At 49.1% G+C, this 17875-nt stretch overlaps 1 protein-coding gene across 1 annotated transcript; it reads right to left on the reverse strand.

The window, feature by feature from the left end:
* NOSIP (nitric oxide synthase interacting protein) lies at window positions 1-17857 on the reverse strand. Its single transcript, XM_069457230.1, has 9 exons — window positions 17799-17857; window positions 5523-5593; window positions 4849-4954; window positions 3646-3727; window positions 1998-2157; window positions 1794-1912; window positions 1446-1633; window positions 1213-1321; window positions 1-971 (listed from the first exon to the last, which is right to left on the reverse strand). The coding sequence occupies exons 2-9, from the start codon at window positions 5590-5592 to the stop codon at window positions 900-902; spliced, it is 906 nt and encodes a 301-aa protein (XP_069313331.1). The 5' UTR covers window position 5593; window positions 17799-17857; the 3' UTR covers window positions 1-899.
* Window positions 17858-17875: the final 18 nt, after the last annotated feature.

Here is a 17875-nt window from a genome sequence, read left to right on the forward strand (position 1 = left end):
GTCCATTGATCACATCTTGAGCCTGTGAACCTCACCTGGGCATTAGATGAGAAGAACACATACGGAAACGGAAAGGCACCATTCACTGAACAGTATGTACAACACTGCAATCTCCCTGTGGCTGAAACCCCCTGTGCTCCCGGAAGGACCAGAAAGGACAGGACCTGGGTATCACCGTTCAGCGAGGCACCAACGTTAGGTCTTTATTTTTTATATCTTTGCCTGACTGCGTGTTCTACACAGTTTTGCACACTGCCCAGGGACTGCGTTTGTGAATAAATGGTTATTAACACCACTTTAAGGGCCGTCCCCGCATTCCCAGTCAAGGCTGCCACCCCCCCACGCCCAGATCTTGGCTTCCCGCTCTGCCCGTCCCCCTCACTCCCTCTGCTCCTGACGTCTGCAAAGCACTCTGCTGCCTCTGGGCCTTTGCACTGTGGTTTCCTCTTCCTTCCACCCTGTGGCGGCCACGTGTGGGGGACCTGGGCACCGCGGCGCTCGCTCCCACAGAACTTTACTTCCTTTGTGAGTCTCCTCACATTTTACTACGGAAGACACGTTCCGAACATCTCACGTGCTACCAACTTGGCATAACTCTGGGAATCCTAACGTACGGCTCGAGTGAATTTCTATTAATATTTAGCCTATTAACGTGGCGTCCTCACATGGTCACGGCTCAGACTTGGACTTCCGGCCACTTTGAACCAATTTGAATGCTACCCCTTTGCCTGCAACGCAGATTTTGCTCTTAACGTGAAGCCACATTCAGTATTCTCCGCCCACTTTTGCAAACTCCAGCCTGCATGCCGCCGGGACACTGCTCGTGTGACTGCGCGCTGCGAATGAAGGCGCCACGTCCACGCGCACGCAAGCCCGTTTATTTGGGCTCCTGCACACACTCAGGCCTGCATGACTGGCCGCGACTTCTCGGCCTGCAGCTTCACTCCAGAGCCGGCAAAGCCGGTGCCGCCCTGGAGGAGGTGGGAAGAAGGGCGAGGTGAAGGCGGGCTGGGGCTCCAGGTGGTAGCGGGGTGGGGGTGGGGGTGCGGGTGGGGGCAGTGTCCTATGTGGGTCAAGGTGGATGCTGGCTAAGAAGGAGCAGGAATTGGAGAGGTGGTGCAGCGAGGAGGGGGTGGGCTTGGGAAGGGGGAGGGGAGTATGGGGTAAGGGGTGGGGTCTTGAAGGTGGGGGGAGGAGCGGAGGGCGGCTCACCCGCTGCAGCACGATGATGTCACGATCTGTGAGCTTGTCACCAGTCACTGGGTCCACCATGTCCTTCCGAATCAGCTTCTCCACGCACTCGAGGGTGACCACGGCCCCACTGCCACGAGGATGAGGGCGGGGACTCTAATCAGGGGCCGTCCCTGGGGGAGCCACACCCCTCCAAGCCCACCCACCGCGCAGGCCCGGGATTGTCCCTTCCCTCCCTTCCACAGATGACTCACGAGGGCCGCAGCACAGCACACGGTGTGGCGTTGCTCAGGCTGTCGCGGGTCACGGCGCACACGTAGCGCTCGCTGCGCGTGATGAGCCCCACGCGGTCCACGGAGCCGTCGAGTGGCGTGAAGCGCACGGGTGTCAGGTCTGACATGCGCAGTGGCTTCCCGGACATGGGGCAGGTCACAGTGCGCGACTGCTCGGAGAGGAGAGGCAGAGTCAGCAGGCCGGGCTGGTGCCAGGTGGAGGGAGGAGGGAGGAGGGGGCCCTGGGAGGGAGGGCAGGGGACCCAGGGGGCACTGGGGTACCCTGGCCCCGCCTGGCAAAATGGGCACAGTGCCACCATCGGGGCTCACCGGCTTCTCCAGCTTGGTGGCCTTGGCCTCAGGAGTCAATGAGGGGATCCAGAAGCTGGGCAGCACTTTGTCCTTGTCCTTACTTGGGGGACCCACACTGGGCCCCGGCTGGGCGTCATCTGTGGGGGAGGAAGAAAGGGGCTCAGATGCCGCAACCTGGACAGCACCCAGTGCCCCACGCACAGCGAGTCCACTCCCTGTCACCTGGGCCGGTCCCGGAGGCGGCCTTGGCCGTGAAGGGGTTGAGGGGCCGGCTCACAATGGTCCCCTCCTTCTCCAAGAAGCCGCGCACGTGGTCCTGCGCCGCGGCCCGCTGCAGCTCCTTCTGCTCCTCCCGCCGGGCGCCGCGCTGCTTCTCGTAGGCCTGTGGCAGGGGATGAGCTAAGTCTGGGGCCCTGCCTCTGCACTCTGGGGGCTGGGGGGTAAACCAAGGCCCACACAGGGCACCTGCTGACAGAGCCCGGTTTGGCAGAGGCTGGGGACTGCCCGGCCAGGGCCTTTCATTGGTTTCACAGCATTCTGCGGCGTGTCCCTTCCCTACTACACACCACTGAGGCCATTTCCGTTAGCCACTTCGGGACTCAGTGTCTTTTGTGTTCCTTGGCAGCAGAGTGGTCAACAGTTTAGGTGGAGCCAGAACGCCAGGGCCCAAACCCCATCTTTGTCACCGCTGTGGCCTGCAGTGAGCACTGTGACCTCTCCCAGCCTCAGTTTCCTCATCTGTAAAGTGGACTGACAATGATGACCCTACCGTGGTGGCTCCCTGGAAGGGTTACACAAGATGAATTTTAAAAGCACTTAGAATCTTGCCTGGCATATAGTTAAGCATTCACTGAATGTCACCTGTTGGCCATATTATGTTTATTACATGGTGCATGTACCAGACTGTTTCCTGGCACAGGGACGCAGGCTTGAGACCCAGGGAATAAGGTGGAGTCAATGTTCACGGAGCCATGTACTGTGCCTGGCAGGCGGTGAGGGCGAGAAGGTGAAGGTGTGTCATGGTCAGCCCTGCCTGGCACACTGCAGGTACCGGGCAGCGCTGCAGCTCGAGACTGTCCCGGGCCACCCAGCTGAGTGAGGAGCTAACGATGATGGTGACTGATGCTCAAAAGGGCCTCCAAGGTGGCCACAGTGATGAGGGAGTGACTGGCCAGCCACCTGGCTGTGCCAAGGACACGGGCACATGGGGAGCCACTCACTCCAGATAAAAAATACACCAAGCATGTGACCCTCAGTGTGCCCTCAGCTCCAGCAAGCCACGGAGGGAAGGGAAGGGGACAGGCCCACTGTGCCTCAAACGTGGAGATGAACAATGTTCTTGCTACGCACCAAATGGGTTGACCCATGAAAGCCAGGCCTGGCTCTGAGTAAATGCCTAGAGAATTCTGCACACATCTCGTAGGTGCCCTGCGGCGTCCTATAATTTGGTCCTGTCAACCCATTTTATAGATGATGAAACTGAGGCCCAGAGAGGTGAGGTGATGTCCATTCATTCAGCAAGTCTTTACCAAGGATCTAGGCCACAGGGAGGGCAAGGCCCGCTCCCAGCCCTGGGGCCTGCAGTCTAGTGGGGGAAGTGGGCACGTGTCAGACAGCTTCATGTAGAGTTACAACTGTGACAAGTGCGGAGAGAAGAGGTGACTAGGTCAGACCCTGGGGGCCCTGGACTAACAGGAGGTCAGAGGAGGCAGCGCCTGGGCTGAAACCTGGAGAGCGAGAAGGACGTAGCCAGGAAAAGTGGGAGGGCAGCACCGGCAAAGGCCGGACGGGGGAGCCCAGAGTGGCTCTGCCTGTGAGCTCAGAACCCAGACCTCCTGTTCAGTCGCACCCCTTCTTCCCATCCCTTCACCTTCAACTGCCGGGCGATCTCCTTCTTCTGGTGCAGAATATACTCAAGGATGGCCTCGCGCTCGTACAGGTAGCCATCTGGGCTGCAGAGAGAGAGGGTGGAATGAGAAAGTCACGGACCCAGCCCAGGCCACACAGCCGGGGCTTCATCATCACATGCGACACATCGACTCCCTGCCCTGGGCACCCACTGAGCATCTCACAGGCAGCATCTTACTCAATGCTCAGCTCTCTGAGGTGAATTCTTGAGCCGGGACCACACTGTTTTCATTCTTGCAGCTGTGAAGAATGCTGTGTTGTGTAGGGAAGGTCTTGTACAGTAAGGGGTTAAATCAGCAGGGCTGGGTTGTCCAAACTCTGTACATTCCAGAGAAAGGACTGGCCCTTGACTGGCTCCTGGGAGATAAAATCTCTAAGCCCCTGGAATGTCCTGTCTGATAACAGTATCTCTGTTTACCTGGGGCCTGGGGCTACATATGGTAACAGTTGACCTCTGGAGGGGCTGGAGACTAGGGTAAGCCACCTGGGCAGTCAGCCATGTCTACGTGACCAACCCCCAGTAAAAACCCGGGGCACCAAGGCTCCTGGTTGGCAATGCTCTGTATGTACTGTCACACAGTGTTGCTGGGAGAATTGAGCACTGTCCACGTGACTCTACTAAGACAGGACAGCTGGAAGTTCATACTTGGTCTCTACCTGACTCTGCCCCAGGCACCTTTCTCCTTTGCTGATTTTAACTATGAGTATAACAGCCTTGGTGAGTTCTGTAAGTTCTTCTAGAAAATAATGAACCTGAAGGTGGCCTTGGGGACACTGAACAACAGTCTACTCTCACTACTATCTCTATAAAACATACCATTAGTTGAAGGCATGTTTAGTCATTGGACTGAGCACTTTTGAGCTTTTACCCTGCCATCAGAGGCAGGTAATGGTAAGTGCTCCACAACATGAGCTGTTAGTAGGGTCCAGGCAACATTCCAAGAGCCCTATACCCTATTACAAATACATTCTTTTCCACCCACTGTGAAACAGATGCTAGGATCACGCCCATGTCTCAGATGAGAACACTGAGGCTCTGAGAGGTTAAATCACCTGCCCAGGGCACCCTGGACGTGCAAGTTGCCAGATCCATGAACGCAGCCCCTCTCTGTGTGGTGCACTTGCCCTTCCTGTCCTGCCCCTCCCAGCTGTGTCCTCAGCTCACGTGACAACAGGATCGTGGCAGGGCTGCAGCGACAGGCAACAGCAGTCAAAGTCCTTCACGGCATCCCGGCTCAGTCGGATGTTCTGGGTCCCGTAGCCTGAGGCCGCTGGGGACAGAGAAGGGCAGAGTGATGGAGGGGTGAAGGGGCAGGAGATACGTCCCTCTCCAAAGCCCGAGAGAGAGGCACAGAGAGAACTCAGGGGCGGGGGTGGGCAGACTCAGAGAGAAACAGGCAGTCAAGAGCTGTGTGTCTGCATGTTGGGGACAGGGGCTTCACAACCTGCAAGGACTGTTAATCCCCAGAGAGTAAGTGACAGACAGGCCCTGTCACTGAGTGGCAGCTTTGAGGAGGGGCTGACGGCTGACTCCCCTCGACCCTTTGGCTGTGACCAACCTCAATGGCCTATACCTCTTTAAGCCTCAGTTTCTTCTGGAACATGGTAGCATCAACCCTCCCTGATGCCTTGTTGGGAGGAGTAAATGTGCAGAAGGCACAGGACGCAGTGCCCCAGTGCCCCACACACGGTGGAGCTGGAGCATGTGGGCTGTTAACTCCACGGTCATGACTGTGAGTGTGTGTGGGGGCTGGCGGGGCGGGGGACAGGAACACACAGAAAGCAAAACCAGAGGCGCAAAGTGAGATGGTGAGTTCGAGACACATTCGAGCCCTGTACCTGTGTCCTTCTTCTTCTCATGGTAGGTGTAGACGGCTCCCGCAGTGCAGTTCTTGCCGTGCCGCGTCATCCTGGGGCAGGAAGGGGCAGTTGCAGGGCTGGAGTGACCAGAGACAGCTGGCCCAGGGAAGACCTTCATGGCCCTCAGAGCTAATCTGCACCCCCTCAATGGGAAAGCTGAGGCAGGGGTGAGGGCACGCACTATGTCCCCTCCAGAAAGTCCCCTTTCAAGACTTACCTGAACTCATTTATATACTAAAATGCAACCTTTAAGAACAAAATAATTATTGATTTGGAGCTAAGTGGGCAGGAGACCAGGGTTCGAACCCTACTACTAACTCTGACTAGCTGGGGTGGCAACTGTGCCATTTAATAAGGGGGAAAAAGGATATCAAGGCAGATGTGACTTCCAGCATTGGGGTGTAGGGAAGGGGGCCACTATTGCTGACGAACCCACCTTCCCTAACGCTCCCATCTTTGCAGGCCTGGATTGAGGCCAAGGGGTGGGCCAGCTCAGTGACAGGCCCAGCTTGACCCAATCAGTGATTGGATCTAGTGATTGGCATTGACTGGGTCTTGAAAGGACCAATCAGACGGCAGGTCAGAGCACAACTCTATGCCTAGGGGAAGAACTGCCGCGCCCACTCCCACTCAGGTAGCGGAGGAAGGGAAGATCCCAGCCCCTGGGCTGGAGTTCATTTAAAAAAATAAAAACAAAACACTTTTTATTCTGGAAATTTTAAAACACATACAAAGTAAACAGCATAGTGTAAGGAACCTCCATGTACCCATCCCCTCGGTCCAACAACTGGCAATATTCTGCCATCCTACTCTGATTCCTTTGATACTTTGATCATCACCCCCAACCTCCCCTTTTAAAATGGCTTTAGTGAGATATAATTCACATATCATAAAATGCATCCATTTAAAGTATACAATGGAGTGGTTTTAGTATACTTAGAGTTGTGCAACCATCATCCCTATCTAATTCCAGAACATTTTCATTGCTCCCAAAAGAAACCCAGGACTCAGCAGCAGCCGCTTCCCAGCCTCTCTCTCCACGCCCACACCCCAGGGCAACCACTAATCTACTTTCTGTCTCTACAGACCTGCCCCTTCTGGAGGTATAAATTGAATCGTGTAATCTTTGTCCTTTTACATCTGGCTTATTTCACTTAGTATGTTTTCAAGGTTAACCCACTTTGTCACGTGCATGAGTACTTCACTCCTTATGTCTGGATAACATTTCATTGTATAGATATGTCACACTTTATTCATCCACTCTTCAGTTGCATTTGGGTTGTTTTGACATTTTGGCTAATGTGAATAGTGCTGCTATGAACATTTATATATAAGTTTTTGTCTGAACACTTGTTTTCAATTCTTTTGGGTATATACGTACAAGTGGAACTGCTGGGTCAAATTGAGAAACCGCCAAACTGTTTTCCACAGCATCTTCTAACCATTTTATATTCCCACCAGCAATGCTTGAGGATTCCAATTTCTCCACATCCTCAACGATGCTTGTGACTGTCTTCTGTATTCTGACCATCCTAATTAATTCAAACTGGTATCTCATTGTGGTTTTGATATGCATTTCCCTAATGACTAATGATGGGATTACAGGGTGTGCCACCACATCCAGCTGATTTTTCTATTTTTTGTAGAGAACAGCATCTCCCCATGTTGCCTAGACTGGTCTTGAACTCCTGGCCCCAGCCTCCCAAAGTGCTAGGATTACAGGTGTGAGCCACTGAGCCCGGCTTCTTTTTAGTTTCTTGATGGTGTCCCTTGACATGCACAAGTTTTTAACTCAACGAAGTCCAATTTACCTAATGTTTTCTTTTATTGATTAGCTTTTGGTGGTATATCTAAGAAGATATCCTTAACCCAAAATTATGCAGATTTACTCCTAGGTTTTCTTCTAGGAGTTTTATAATTCAGATTTTATATTTAGAGTTCATTTTTGTGTATGGTGTGAGGTAGGGAGTCCCCCCCCCCCACTTTTTTTGTATTTTTACTTATTTTTTTAGCTGCTGGAATGGGAGGGAGCCCATTTTTAAGTGCAGAAACCCTCAGGCCCAGAGAGGCTGGGCAGCCTTCACCAAGGGTCCTTGGCCAGTAAGTAGCTGGGGGGGCGGGGGCAGGCCAGCTTACCCACCTGCATGCTTTTTTGTACCTTAAAAGGATTTAGTAAAATTATATACTTGCCTCACTCATCTCTAAGTTGCCATCTAAAAATTCTCCTAAGCTTAAACAGTTGCAAATGATACAAGTTCCAGCGATGTAAACCTGTAGCTGATGAAATCTAAATACTATAATGATTTGATACCAAACATCATCCATTTAAAAACTGCAAGAAAAAGCTCTGCTTCAACAGCAGGAAATTTTACATGTCCTGTTTTTCTCTTTGAACTTGTATTTCCGTTCCAGTTCCCTCCCTGCCACCCATTTAACCTAACCTCATGTCTTTTGTGCTCAAAAATATTTTAGCAATCATCCTGTTTTATTTCTCCACAAGAAAAAATATGGATAGGAGCTGGACACAGTGGCTTATGCCTGTAATCCTAGCACTCTGGGAGGCCAAGGCAGGAGGATCGCTTGAGGTCAGAAGTTCGAGACTGGCCTGAGCAAGAGCAAGACCCCAACTCTACCAAAAATAGAAAAAATTAGGCAGGTGTGGTAGTGTGCACCTGTAGCCCCAGCTACTTGGGAGGCTGAGGCAGGAGGATCACTTGAGCCCAGGAATTTGAGGTAGCAGTGAGCTGTGATCACACCACTGCACTCTAGCGAGGGTGACAGAATGAGACCCTGACTCAGAAAAAAAAACATACGGAAAGGAAATTCATTTTTTAAATTTCCCAAGATTCTTAGGCCCTTACCAGTCAAAATATTCTTCTAGATCAGTGGTTCACAAAGTGTGGTCCTGGGCCTCTGTGGTCCCCTAAAACATTTCTAGGGAGTCCACAAGGACAAAACTCTTATAATACTAAGGCATTATTTGCCTTTTTCATTCTCATACTCTTACAAGCATACAGTGGAGTTTTCCAGAGGCTGCGTGAGGTGTGATACTGCAGCACTAAGTTTCTGGTAATTTGTTATAGCAGCAACAGGAAAGTAATACAGTTATTAGGGAAACGCAAATTAAAACTTCACCGAGATCCCTCTACACACCCACTGGAAGGGTTACAATTAGACACACGGGGGCAGGTGAGCATATGGAGCTACTAGAACCCTTGTCCACTGCTGGGGGGTGGGTGTAGGCCCTTATACCCACTTTGGAAACCAACTGTTACTATCTACTAAAGTCCAGCATATGCCAATCCTGTGAGCCAGCAATTCCTCTCCCACGTTTGTACCTAACAGAAGGGTGAACCTCTGCTTAACACAAGACACACATTACAGTGCTAGGGCTGCCCTGTTCATAATAGCTCATAAACTGGAAACTACCCAAATGCCCATCAACGTGGGACAGATAAAGAAACTGGGGCATCGTCACATAGTGGCAATAGCCAGCAATGAGAACGAACAAGCTATTGTCACACCAGCAGCGTGGCTGAATCTCCCAAACACCATGTGTGTGAGAGACGCCAGATACAAAAGAAATCTTTTTTTTTTTTTTTTTTTGAGACAGAGTGTCGCTTTGTTGCCCTGGCAAGAGTGAGTGCCATGGCGTCAGCCTAGCTCACAGCAACCTCAAACTCCTGAGCTTAAGTGATCCTACTGCCTCAGCCTCCCGAGTAGCTGGGACTACAGGCATGCACCACCATGCCCGGCTAATTTTTTCTATATATATTTTTAGTTGTCCAGCTAATTTATTTCTATTTTTAGTAGAGACGGGGTCTCGCTCTTGCTCAGGCTGGTATCGAACTCCTGACCTCAAGTGATCCACCCGCCTCGGCCTCCCAGAGTGCTAGGATTACAGGCGTGAGCCACCTCGCCCGGCCATCAAAAGAAATCTTACCAAGTGATTCCATTTATATGAAGTTCAAAAACTCACAGAAGTAATCATGGCATCACAAGTTAGGTTCCTTGGGGGGTGGGGATGGAAGCGACTGGGAGGGGGTACAAGGTAGCCTCCGGGAGGCTGGGAAAGTTCCGTTTCTTGATCTGAGTGCTAGTTACATGGGTGTGTTCACTCTGAAAAGCCACTGGGCTGGACCGTTATGCTTTCTGTACTTCCACATACATGCTAGAAAAAAAAAGTAATGGTGGAGGAAACCCCCACTCCATCCTGGCGATCACTCCCCATCAGCCCATCACGCACGTCCTCAGTCTGGATGTGGCTGCAGACTTGTCCCTGCACAGATGTACCCCCTTGGCGTTAAGACCTGCAGACAGACATCCGTATCCATGAGACAGAGCTGCAACAAACGGCTCTGTATGCAATGTACTTTTGCACGTGCATGAGGGTATTTGGGGGATAAATCCTTAAAAGTGAAATCACTGGCTTGAAGGACATTTGCATTTAAAATTTGGTTAGAATTTTTTTTTTTTTTTTTTGAGACAGAGTCTTGCTCTGTTGCCCCGGCTAGAGTGCCGTGGCATCAGTCTAGTTCACAGCAACCTAAAACTCCTGGGCTCAAGCAATCCTTCTGCCTCAGCCTCCTGAGTAGCTGGGACTACAGGCATGTGCCACCATGCTCGGATAATTTTTTCTATATATTTTTAGTTGTCTGGCTAATTTCTTTCTATTTTTAGTAAAGATGGGGTCTTGCTCTTGCTCAGGTTGCTCTCAAACTTCTGACCTTGAGCGATCTTCCCGCCTCGGCCTCCCAGAGTGCTAGGATTATAGGCGTGAACCACAGCGCTCAGCCTTGGTTAGAATTTGCAGTTGTCTATACAGACTGTACAGGTCGATATACCTCCAACATCGTGGGAAATCCATTCCTCACACCTTCACCACACAGTTTCCTGTGACTGATGCCCACCTGTGCACAGGTAACCGCGGCACCTCCAGCACCATGCTGCAGAAAATGTGGTGTTGGTGACAGACTGGGAGAAGACATTTGTAATGTCTACAATCAACAAGGGACGAACATCTAGAATAGGCAGTTGTACTATATTGCATGTGTTCCTAGAAATCACGGTGATATGCAAGACCTCGCAGTCAAAACCACAGGGCTTATGGAGAAAACAGGATCATGGCACAATACTCGAAAACCCTGTTAGTGATGTTTAAAGAAAAAAACAGGGGCTAGGCACAGTGGCTCACGCCTGTAATCCCAGCACTTTGGGAGGTGTGGGAGGATTGGTTGAGGGGCTGGAGGTTTGAGACCAGCCTGGGCAACATAACAAGACCCAGTTTCTACATTAAAAAAAAAAAAAAATTAGCAGGCGTGGTGGCACTTGCCTGTAGTCCTAGCTACTCTTCCTGGGTAACAGGGTGAGTGAGACCCTATCTCTAAAAAAAAGAAATAAAAAACAAAATAAAAAATAAGAAAAAATAGGAAACTAACACAAAAGAGGAGGATAGTTTTACACATGTTAAATGGTTAAGAAATACTTTCACACTCCAAAAAATATGGCATCTGATCTTGACAAGTCAAGTTTGCAGTATGTTGTGGAAACCGGCACTGGAAAAGGGGGACATCTTGTGTGTTGCTGTGAGGTGGCGGAAGGAGGGTTATCTGAAATCTGATAGAAAGTTGTCATACCAGATGTGGATGGGTGTGGCTCCTAAAACACACAGGGAAGCTGAGGCGGTGGCAATGTGTGGGGCTCGTGTGTGCGTCTGTGCGTGTGTGTGCTTTGTGTACTCCTGCACACTCATTTCCACGGAGTGCAGTTTCCTAGATTGGCCCAGTCTTTCTCATGGACACTCGTAAGCAAATGCGAAATTCACGTGACGCTCAAATTGTTCCTTAACATATCAATCACACCGGAATAAATTTGCCTTTTCGAAACAAGGACTATAGCAGAACTGACTATACACACAACACAAGCAAATCAACAAGAAACAAACCAGCTTACCCCACTAGAAAAATGAGCAAACGATATGAAGAGGCAGTAAAATTTAAAAGCCTAACAAGCATAGAAGAGATGCTTAAACTGCTACAGTGAGATGCTATTTTATACCTATCAGGCTGACAGGTGAGACTTTGAAAGCTGGGTAAGACCAACGCTTGGTGGGGTTGTGGGGGTCATAGGAAGCACTGGGCAATGCTGGGGGGAGTGTGGACAGGCTCAGCTGTCCTGGAACACAGGCTGGTGGTACTCTGGCAAAGTGTATGTGATTCTGAACTTGGGCCTATATGCCCCAAAGTCATTCCCAGAGCTATCCCCAAGGGAGCAGGTATGAAGATGCTCACAGTGGTATTATTTATACTGGAGGGGAGTCAAAGGCCACTGAATGTACTCAAACGTGGTAACTGACCATGATGAGAGACTACCCAGCCTCGAGAGGCAACAGACTAGCCTCATGGGTGCTAAGTATCATGGGTGGATCTTAAAATCATAATGCTGGGTGAAAAACATAAGAAATAAAACAAGAATCAACGCCATGTATGTAAATGAAAACAACAGGTGCATAAAATGATACATTTTAAAGAACAAAAGGCTGCACGTTACACATATTAGAGCAGCTGTATTCAGGAAAGACTGCCTCCTGTTCTCAAGTAGGCTGTAAGGAGGCCAGAAGTTGGGGCCCGGGAGCACATCCAAGGGCCCCACGACTTTAAAAAGCAACTTCATCTTTATCGCCCCCTTCTGGTTATTTTAAAAAGCTTGCTTTTCACATTCAAAACTTGAAACACAGCTCTCTCTGAGGGACCTATAGAACTCTCTCTCCCCCTACTGGCGTCTTCTCCTCAGAAGCCAATTTTGTTTCTAGGGATACTTACACAAACTAAAAGCGCAGACTCTAACAGTTTGATGTGTTTTGACAAATGTGTACAACCTGGTAACTACCAGCCCAACTAAGACGCAGAACATTTCTACTACCCTAGAAAGTCCCCTCATGCCCGTTCCTGGCAAATGTGCCCCAAGGCGGCCACAGCGATGCTTGTAGAAGCTGACCTTGATGAAACGCCCCCACTTGACCCACGGCCCCCCTCCACCAGGCCCCTCCTCCGACTGCCCCCACCCCAGGCTTCTGAGTAAGCGTCCAGCACCTGCTGCCTCCCCTAGCTCACCTGCCACCCTGTCCCCAGCCTCCCCCCAACTGCCACTCAACGAAGGTCGTGTTGACCTCCTCACCGACACATTCCCCACTCTATTCTTAGTTGTCAACTGCCTTGACCCTCTGCGGTATTTGGCACTAGGCGCCTCTGCTTTCCCAGGGATGAGCTGGCTGGGTGTCTTATGGCCAAGAACAGAGGTTTCTATGTGGATGAGGAATTTTCCCTCCAAGAGTGAGAGGAACAACTAGAGAGGGAAAATTTTTTCATTTCTTGGGGTGATAATAAATAATAGTCACAAGGAACACCGCACAATCCCTGACCACGTGTCAGCTCTCCAAGTCCCCAACCTCATCAATGCTCCAAGCTCAACCACCCTCTGAAGCCCATCGCGACCTCCACCCTACACATGGGCAACTAGAGGTTTGGAGTTGGAGCCATTTGCCTAGGGCAGTGGTTCTCAAAGTGAGGTCCAGGGACCCTAGAGGTCCCTAAGATATTTTCAGGGAGTCCACAAAATGTTTTCCAGAATAACACTGAAACATTATCTGCCTTTGTTGTTTTATTCTCTCATGAGTGTACAGTGGTGTATTCTAGAAGCTGAGTGACTTGTGAGGATGTTATCCCTCTGACAGCTAATTGAATGTGTGCCGGTGCATTCTTTCTTGGGTTTTAAAAAGGTCTCTTTTATTATGCTAAATGAAAGAAACCAAGCACAAAAGGCCATATATTATATGATTCCATTGATATGAAATGTCTAGAATAGGCAAATCCATAGAGGCAGACAGTAGATTAGTGATTGTCACAGGCTGGGGGGCGGGAGAGTGATTGCTAATGGGCACAGGGTTTATTTTTGTGGCCATGAAAATGTTCCGGAATCTGGAAGCGGTAATGGATACAACATAGGAAATATACTGAGACCCACTGACTTGGTATGCTTTAAATGGGCAAATTTTATGGTATATGCATTCCAGCACCAATGACATTTTTTAAATGTCTTCACTTTAATTTCTCATATGGCAAATATTGATTGCTGTGACTCACATAAACAAAAGCACTTTGGAGTCCTCTCAGTAATTTTTAAGATCCTGAGAACAAAAACCGTGAGAACGTCCGGCCAAGGGTCAAAGAGCTGCCAGGTGGCAGGGCCAGGATTTCAAAACTCCGGAAGCCGGAGCTTCACCCACCACACTATCCTGTCTCCTCAGCAAGGCCAATTTCAAAATAGAAAACAGAACTACTGCCATCTTGCTGTCACCAGCATTTCAAGAGGAAACAGCCAAAGACAGGAGCAACCAACATCAGCTATTGTTCACCATCACCCCCACTTTACAGGGAAAGAAACAGGCTGGCAGAATCCCACAGCTGGGAAGTGGCAGAGCCGGAATCCAAACTCAGGCAGCCAGGCTCTCCAGCCTGCCTCTTAACCAGGTGACAACTGTCAGTCCTCCCAGGCAGGTCAGACAATCTGAGAATAAAGGCCAACCCGTTTCTTTCTTTATACAAAGTCTCTGAAATCCAGAGTATATTTTACTCTTCCAACACATCTCAATAATTAAGATGCCAAATTATCATTGGAGATACTTGACCCATATTTAGGTTTTGTAAAATTTAGTTACAAATGTAGATTCATGTATCCCTGTACCCCAGTTGTTTCAAATGGACTTCAAAAGTTTTCCCATAACTTTCTTTCTAGTTGATGTGAATGGGGAAAAAAAAAAGTTTTCCACAACCGCTTTAAATTAAGATTAATTAAAATTAAATAACATTAAAATTCAGTCCCTCAATCACGCAGGCCACACATCAAAGTGCTCCATAGCCTTCTGGGACTAGTGGCTGTTGCACTGGGCAGTGCAAACAGCACAGCACAGAAGGACTTTTTAGCAGCCAAGTTTGACCCAAGCATCCGTGGCCTTGAACAACCAACTGTCCCATCTGGCTGCCGGCGGCCTCCGGCACTGTGCTGGACTCTGGGAGTGGATGGGACTGCTATTGTGTGCCTTGTCTTCCCCTAGAAGTCCTGTCCTCTTCCTCCTCCCAAGCTCCATAAAGGTGTGCCTCTGCTGAGAAGCCTGACTCTCCACGATGAGTTAGTTTGTACTTGAGAATGCCCTGAATTACATCCACTACAGCCCCATCCCCCTGTATTTTCCCCTCCACACTAGGAGCCTCTGGATGGTGGGGCCTGGGTTGGACTCCAGTCTGGGTCCCAGCATTGCCTGGCATCTGGGAGGTCTCAGATATGTCATGATAGGATCAGTTAACCCCCTCCAACCCTAGGGCCTGGGGAGGTGCGTTATCAATGAACTAATCACCTAGCCATTACATTAATGATTAATAATACATTAACCACCAAAGCACAAAAAGAATAGAAGTAATCATATCTTTCAAGCACTTATGGCTCAATCAAGCCCCGTGGGAAGCACTTTCCACATCTGAACACATTTGGTTCTCATGACCACCTTCCTAGCTTCTCCTCATTTTACAGATGAGAGAATTGAGGCTTGGGGAAATTGGTCTCTTCTTCAGTCTGTTCTTGACAAACTAGCCCAGGGGAGCTTTTCAAAATGGAACTTTGATTAAGACACTCTCTTCAACTGCTTCTTGGACATAGCTCAAGATAAAAACCAAACTGCTCAGACAGTAAGTGTAGGAGAAAGGAGAGAATAGGAAAAACCACCATTTTAGCCCAGAGAGGTGGCTCATGCCAGTAATCCCGGCGACTCAAGAGGCTGAGGTGGGAGGATCACTTGAGGTCAGGAGTTTGAGACCAGCCCCTGGGCAACATAGCGAGTCCCCACCTCTCCCAAAATTTTAAAAATTAGCCTCGAATGGTGGCACATACCCGTAGTTCCAGCTGCTTGGGAGGCTGAGGCAGGGGGATCACTTGAGGCCAGAGTTGGAGGCTGCAGTAAGCTATGATCACAACACAGCACTCCAGCCTGGGTCACAGAGTGAGACCCAGTCTCAAAATAAATAAATAAAAATAAAATTGATAGTGGTGATCGCTATACAACTCTATGAATATACTAAAAACCAATGAATTGTACACTTTTACTATTATTTTTTTTGGAATGGCAGAGTCTCACTATTTTCCCAAGCTGGTCTTGAACTCCTGGCCTCAAGCAATCCTCTCACCTCGGCCTCCCAGATCGCTGGGGTTACTGGTGTGAGCTACTGTGCCAGGCCCAACTGTACACTTTAAATGGGTGAACTATATGTTATGTGAATTATATCCCACTAAAGCTGATTAAAAGACAAAAAAAGATGCCGTGCAGGATATGGGTTTGGACTGCAGAATGGAGTTAGCTGATCTCTGGCATGGAGGAAAAAGTAAAATGAGCCCACAAAGAAGAAAAAAGACAAATTCAGATGGTGGGATGCTCCACAGAATAACTGACCTAGTTTCTTCAATGACTCAATTACACCAAGAAAAAAAAAACAGGGTGGAGTGGAGGGGGGACAGTTCTAAATTAAGAGAGATTTAAAAGACACAATAGCAACCACTTAACTAGATCCTGATTCAAACACATCAATAGTTAAAAATAAAAGCATTTTTGAGACAGTAGATTTGAATATGGACCACCTAATGGTCTAGGATAACGGTTGTTTTTATAAAATATGATAATGGTATTGCGGTCCCTTAAGAATATGTTCCTGATTTTTACACATGTATCCTGTCAAATAAAATTTATAGGAGGCCATTGGTTTGGACTGAGCTCCAGCACTAGGCCCAACAGAACAAACCAACATGGAGTCACTCATGCTCAAGTTCCATGCTTCTAAACCCAAACTAAGTTGTTTATCTGACCTGAGAAATCAGGAGAGAGAGAGAGAGAGAGAGAAATAATAGCCAAACCCCCAAAGAGACCAGTTTTAGCCCACAAAATAAGGAAGTCCCCTCTACTTTAACCTTTAACTTGAAACAACTAACCTGCTTTTAGTTTTCTGTGTCTGCTTTCCTCAGCCCTTCTCTGTCTATAAGAACAAACTCTTCTGCTCAGCTCATCGGAATACTCATTTTATTTTATAGAATTAGGTGTTGCTTGCTTCTCAAATTGCAAATTACGATCTTTAAACTATTTTTTTTTAAATTTTACTTATTTATTTATTTTTGAGACAGAGTCTCACTCTTTTGCCCTGGTTAGAATGCCATGGCATCAGTCTAGCTCACAGCAACCTCCGAACTCCTGGGCTCAAGCGATCCTCCTACCTCAGCCTCCCAAGTAGCTGGGACTACAGGTATGTACCTTATGCCCGGCTAATTTTTTCTATTTTTAATAGAGACAGGGTCTCACTCTTGCTCAGGCTGGTCTTGAACTCCTGAGCTCAAACAATCCTCCCGCCTCGGCCTCCCAGAGTGCTAGGAATACAGGCGTGAGCCGCCGCGCCCGGCCTTTTTTAAAATTTTGTCTTTTGACAATCCTGAAGCAGTTAGGGGCAAAATGTCATGATGCATAGGATTTGTTTTAATATCTTTAAGCTTTAAAAAAATCCAGCAAGTATGACAAAAATAATTGGTAAATTGGGCGACAGGTATTCTTATACTCTTTTCTCACTTTGACATGTTTGACCACCTTCATAATAAAACATTAACATAAAACTGCTTCAAGGACCCTTCAAGGCCCAAGTTCACACAGAATCAGCAGCACAATCGGGATGTGAATCCAGGACTGCCTGACTCCAAGGCTCCACAAAGGAAAACGTTAAGCCCTACATCATTCCGAGAGGGACGGGGCTGTCAAAAAGGTAAAGAGAAGGCAGTGGCGGGCGACTGCATAATCCAGCACCAACCGGCCTCCTATCACAGTCTGGGAAACTGAGGCCAGGAAAGGAGTTCTCTCCGCAACTCCCACTTCTTAGACCGCCCCCTCACGACCAAGTCCCAGTCCCCTCCCTCCCTTGGGACCACCAGCCCACCGCCCTGTACAGCGGAAGTACAACTCTCATGAGAACTTCCCGATGGACTTCGGTTATCTCCAAGGGATGCTGGGAGATGTAGTTTGGCTTCAAACTTCGGGCGCCCGGAGAGCTCGAATAATGATTGACAGGGAGTTAGGAATCCGACATCTTGCCCGTGTCTCCCTTCGGACCCCAGGTCTCTAGCCCGCGGGAAAGCGATCCCAGCACCACTATCTCTCCACTACCTGGAACTCACCTCACAAACGGCTCTTCGTTCCTTAGTCGCTTCTTCAACTGTACCTCTACACCGGAAAGGAGCACTGTTTTCCCCTT

Source organism: Eulemur rufifrons, chromosome 24, assembly GCF_041146395.1.
Source record: "Eulemur rufifrons isolate Redbay chromosome 24, OSU_ERuf_1, whole genome shotgun sequence".
NCBI classification, from domain to species: Eukaryota; Metazoa; Chordata; class Mammalia; order Primates; family Lemuridae; genus Eulemur; species Eulemur rufifrons.

Excerpts from the sequence above, each read along its gene's own strand:
- NOSIP (XM_069457230.1), bottom strand. The coding sequence starts at position 5,592 with ATGACGCGGCACGGCAAGAACTGCACTGCGGGAGCCGTCTACACCTAC. Across the intron at positions 3,728-4,848 it reads TGCCACGATCCTGTTGTCAC|CCCAGATGGCTACCTGTACG; the intron begins GTGAGCTGAGGA and ends CTCTCTCTGCAG. Across the intron at positions 1,634-1,793 it reads CCACCAAGCTGGAGAAGCCG|TCGCGCACTGTGACCTGCCC; the intron begins GTGAGCCCCGAT and ends CTCTCCGAGCAG.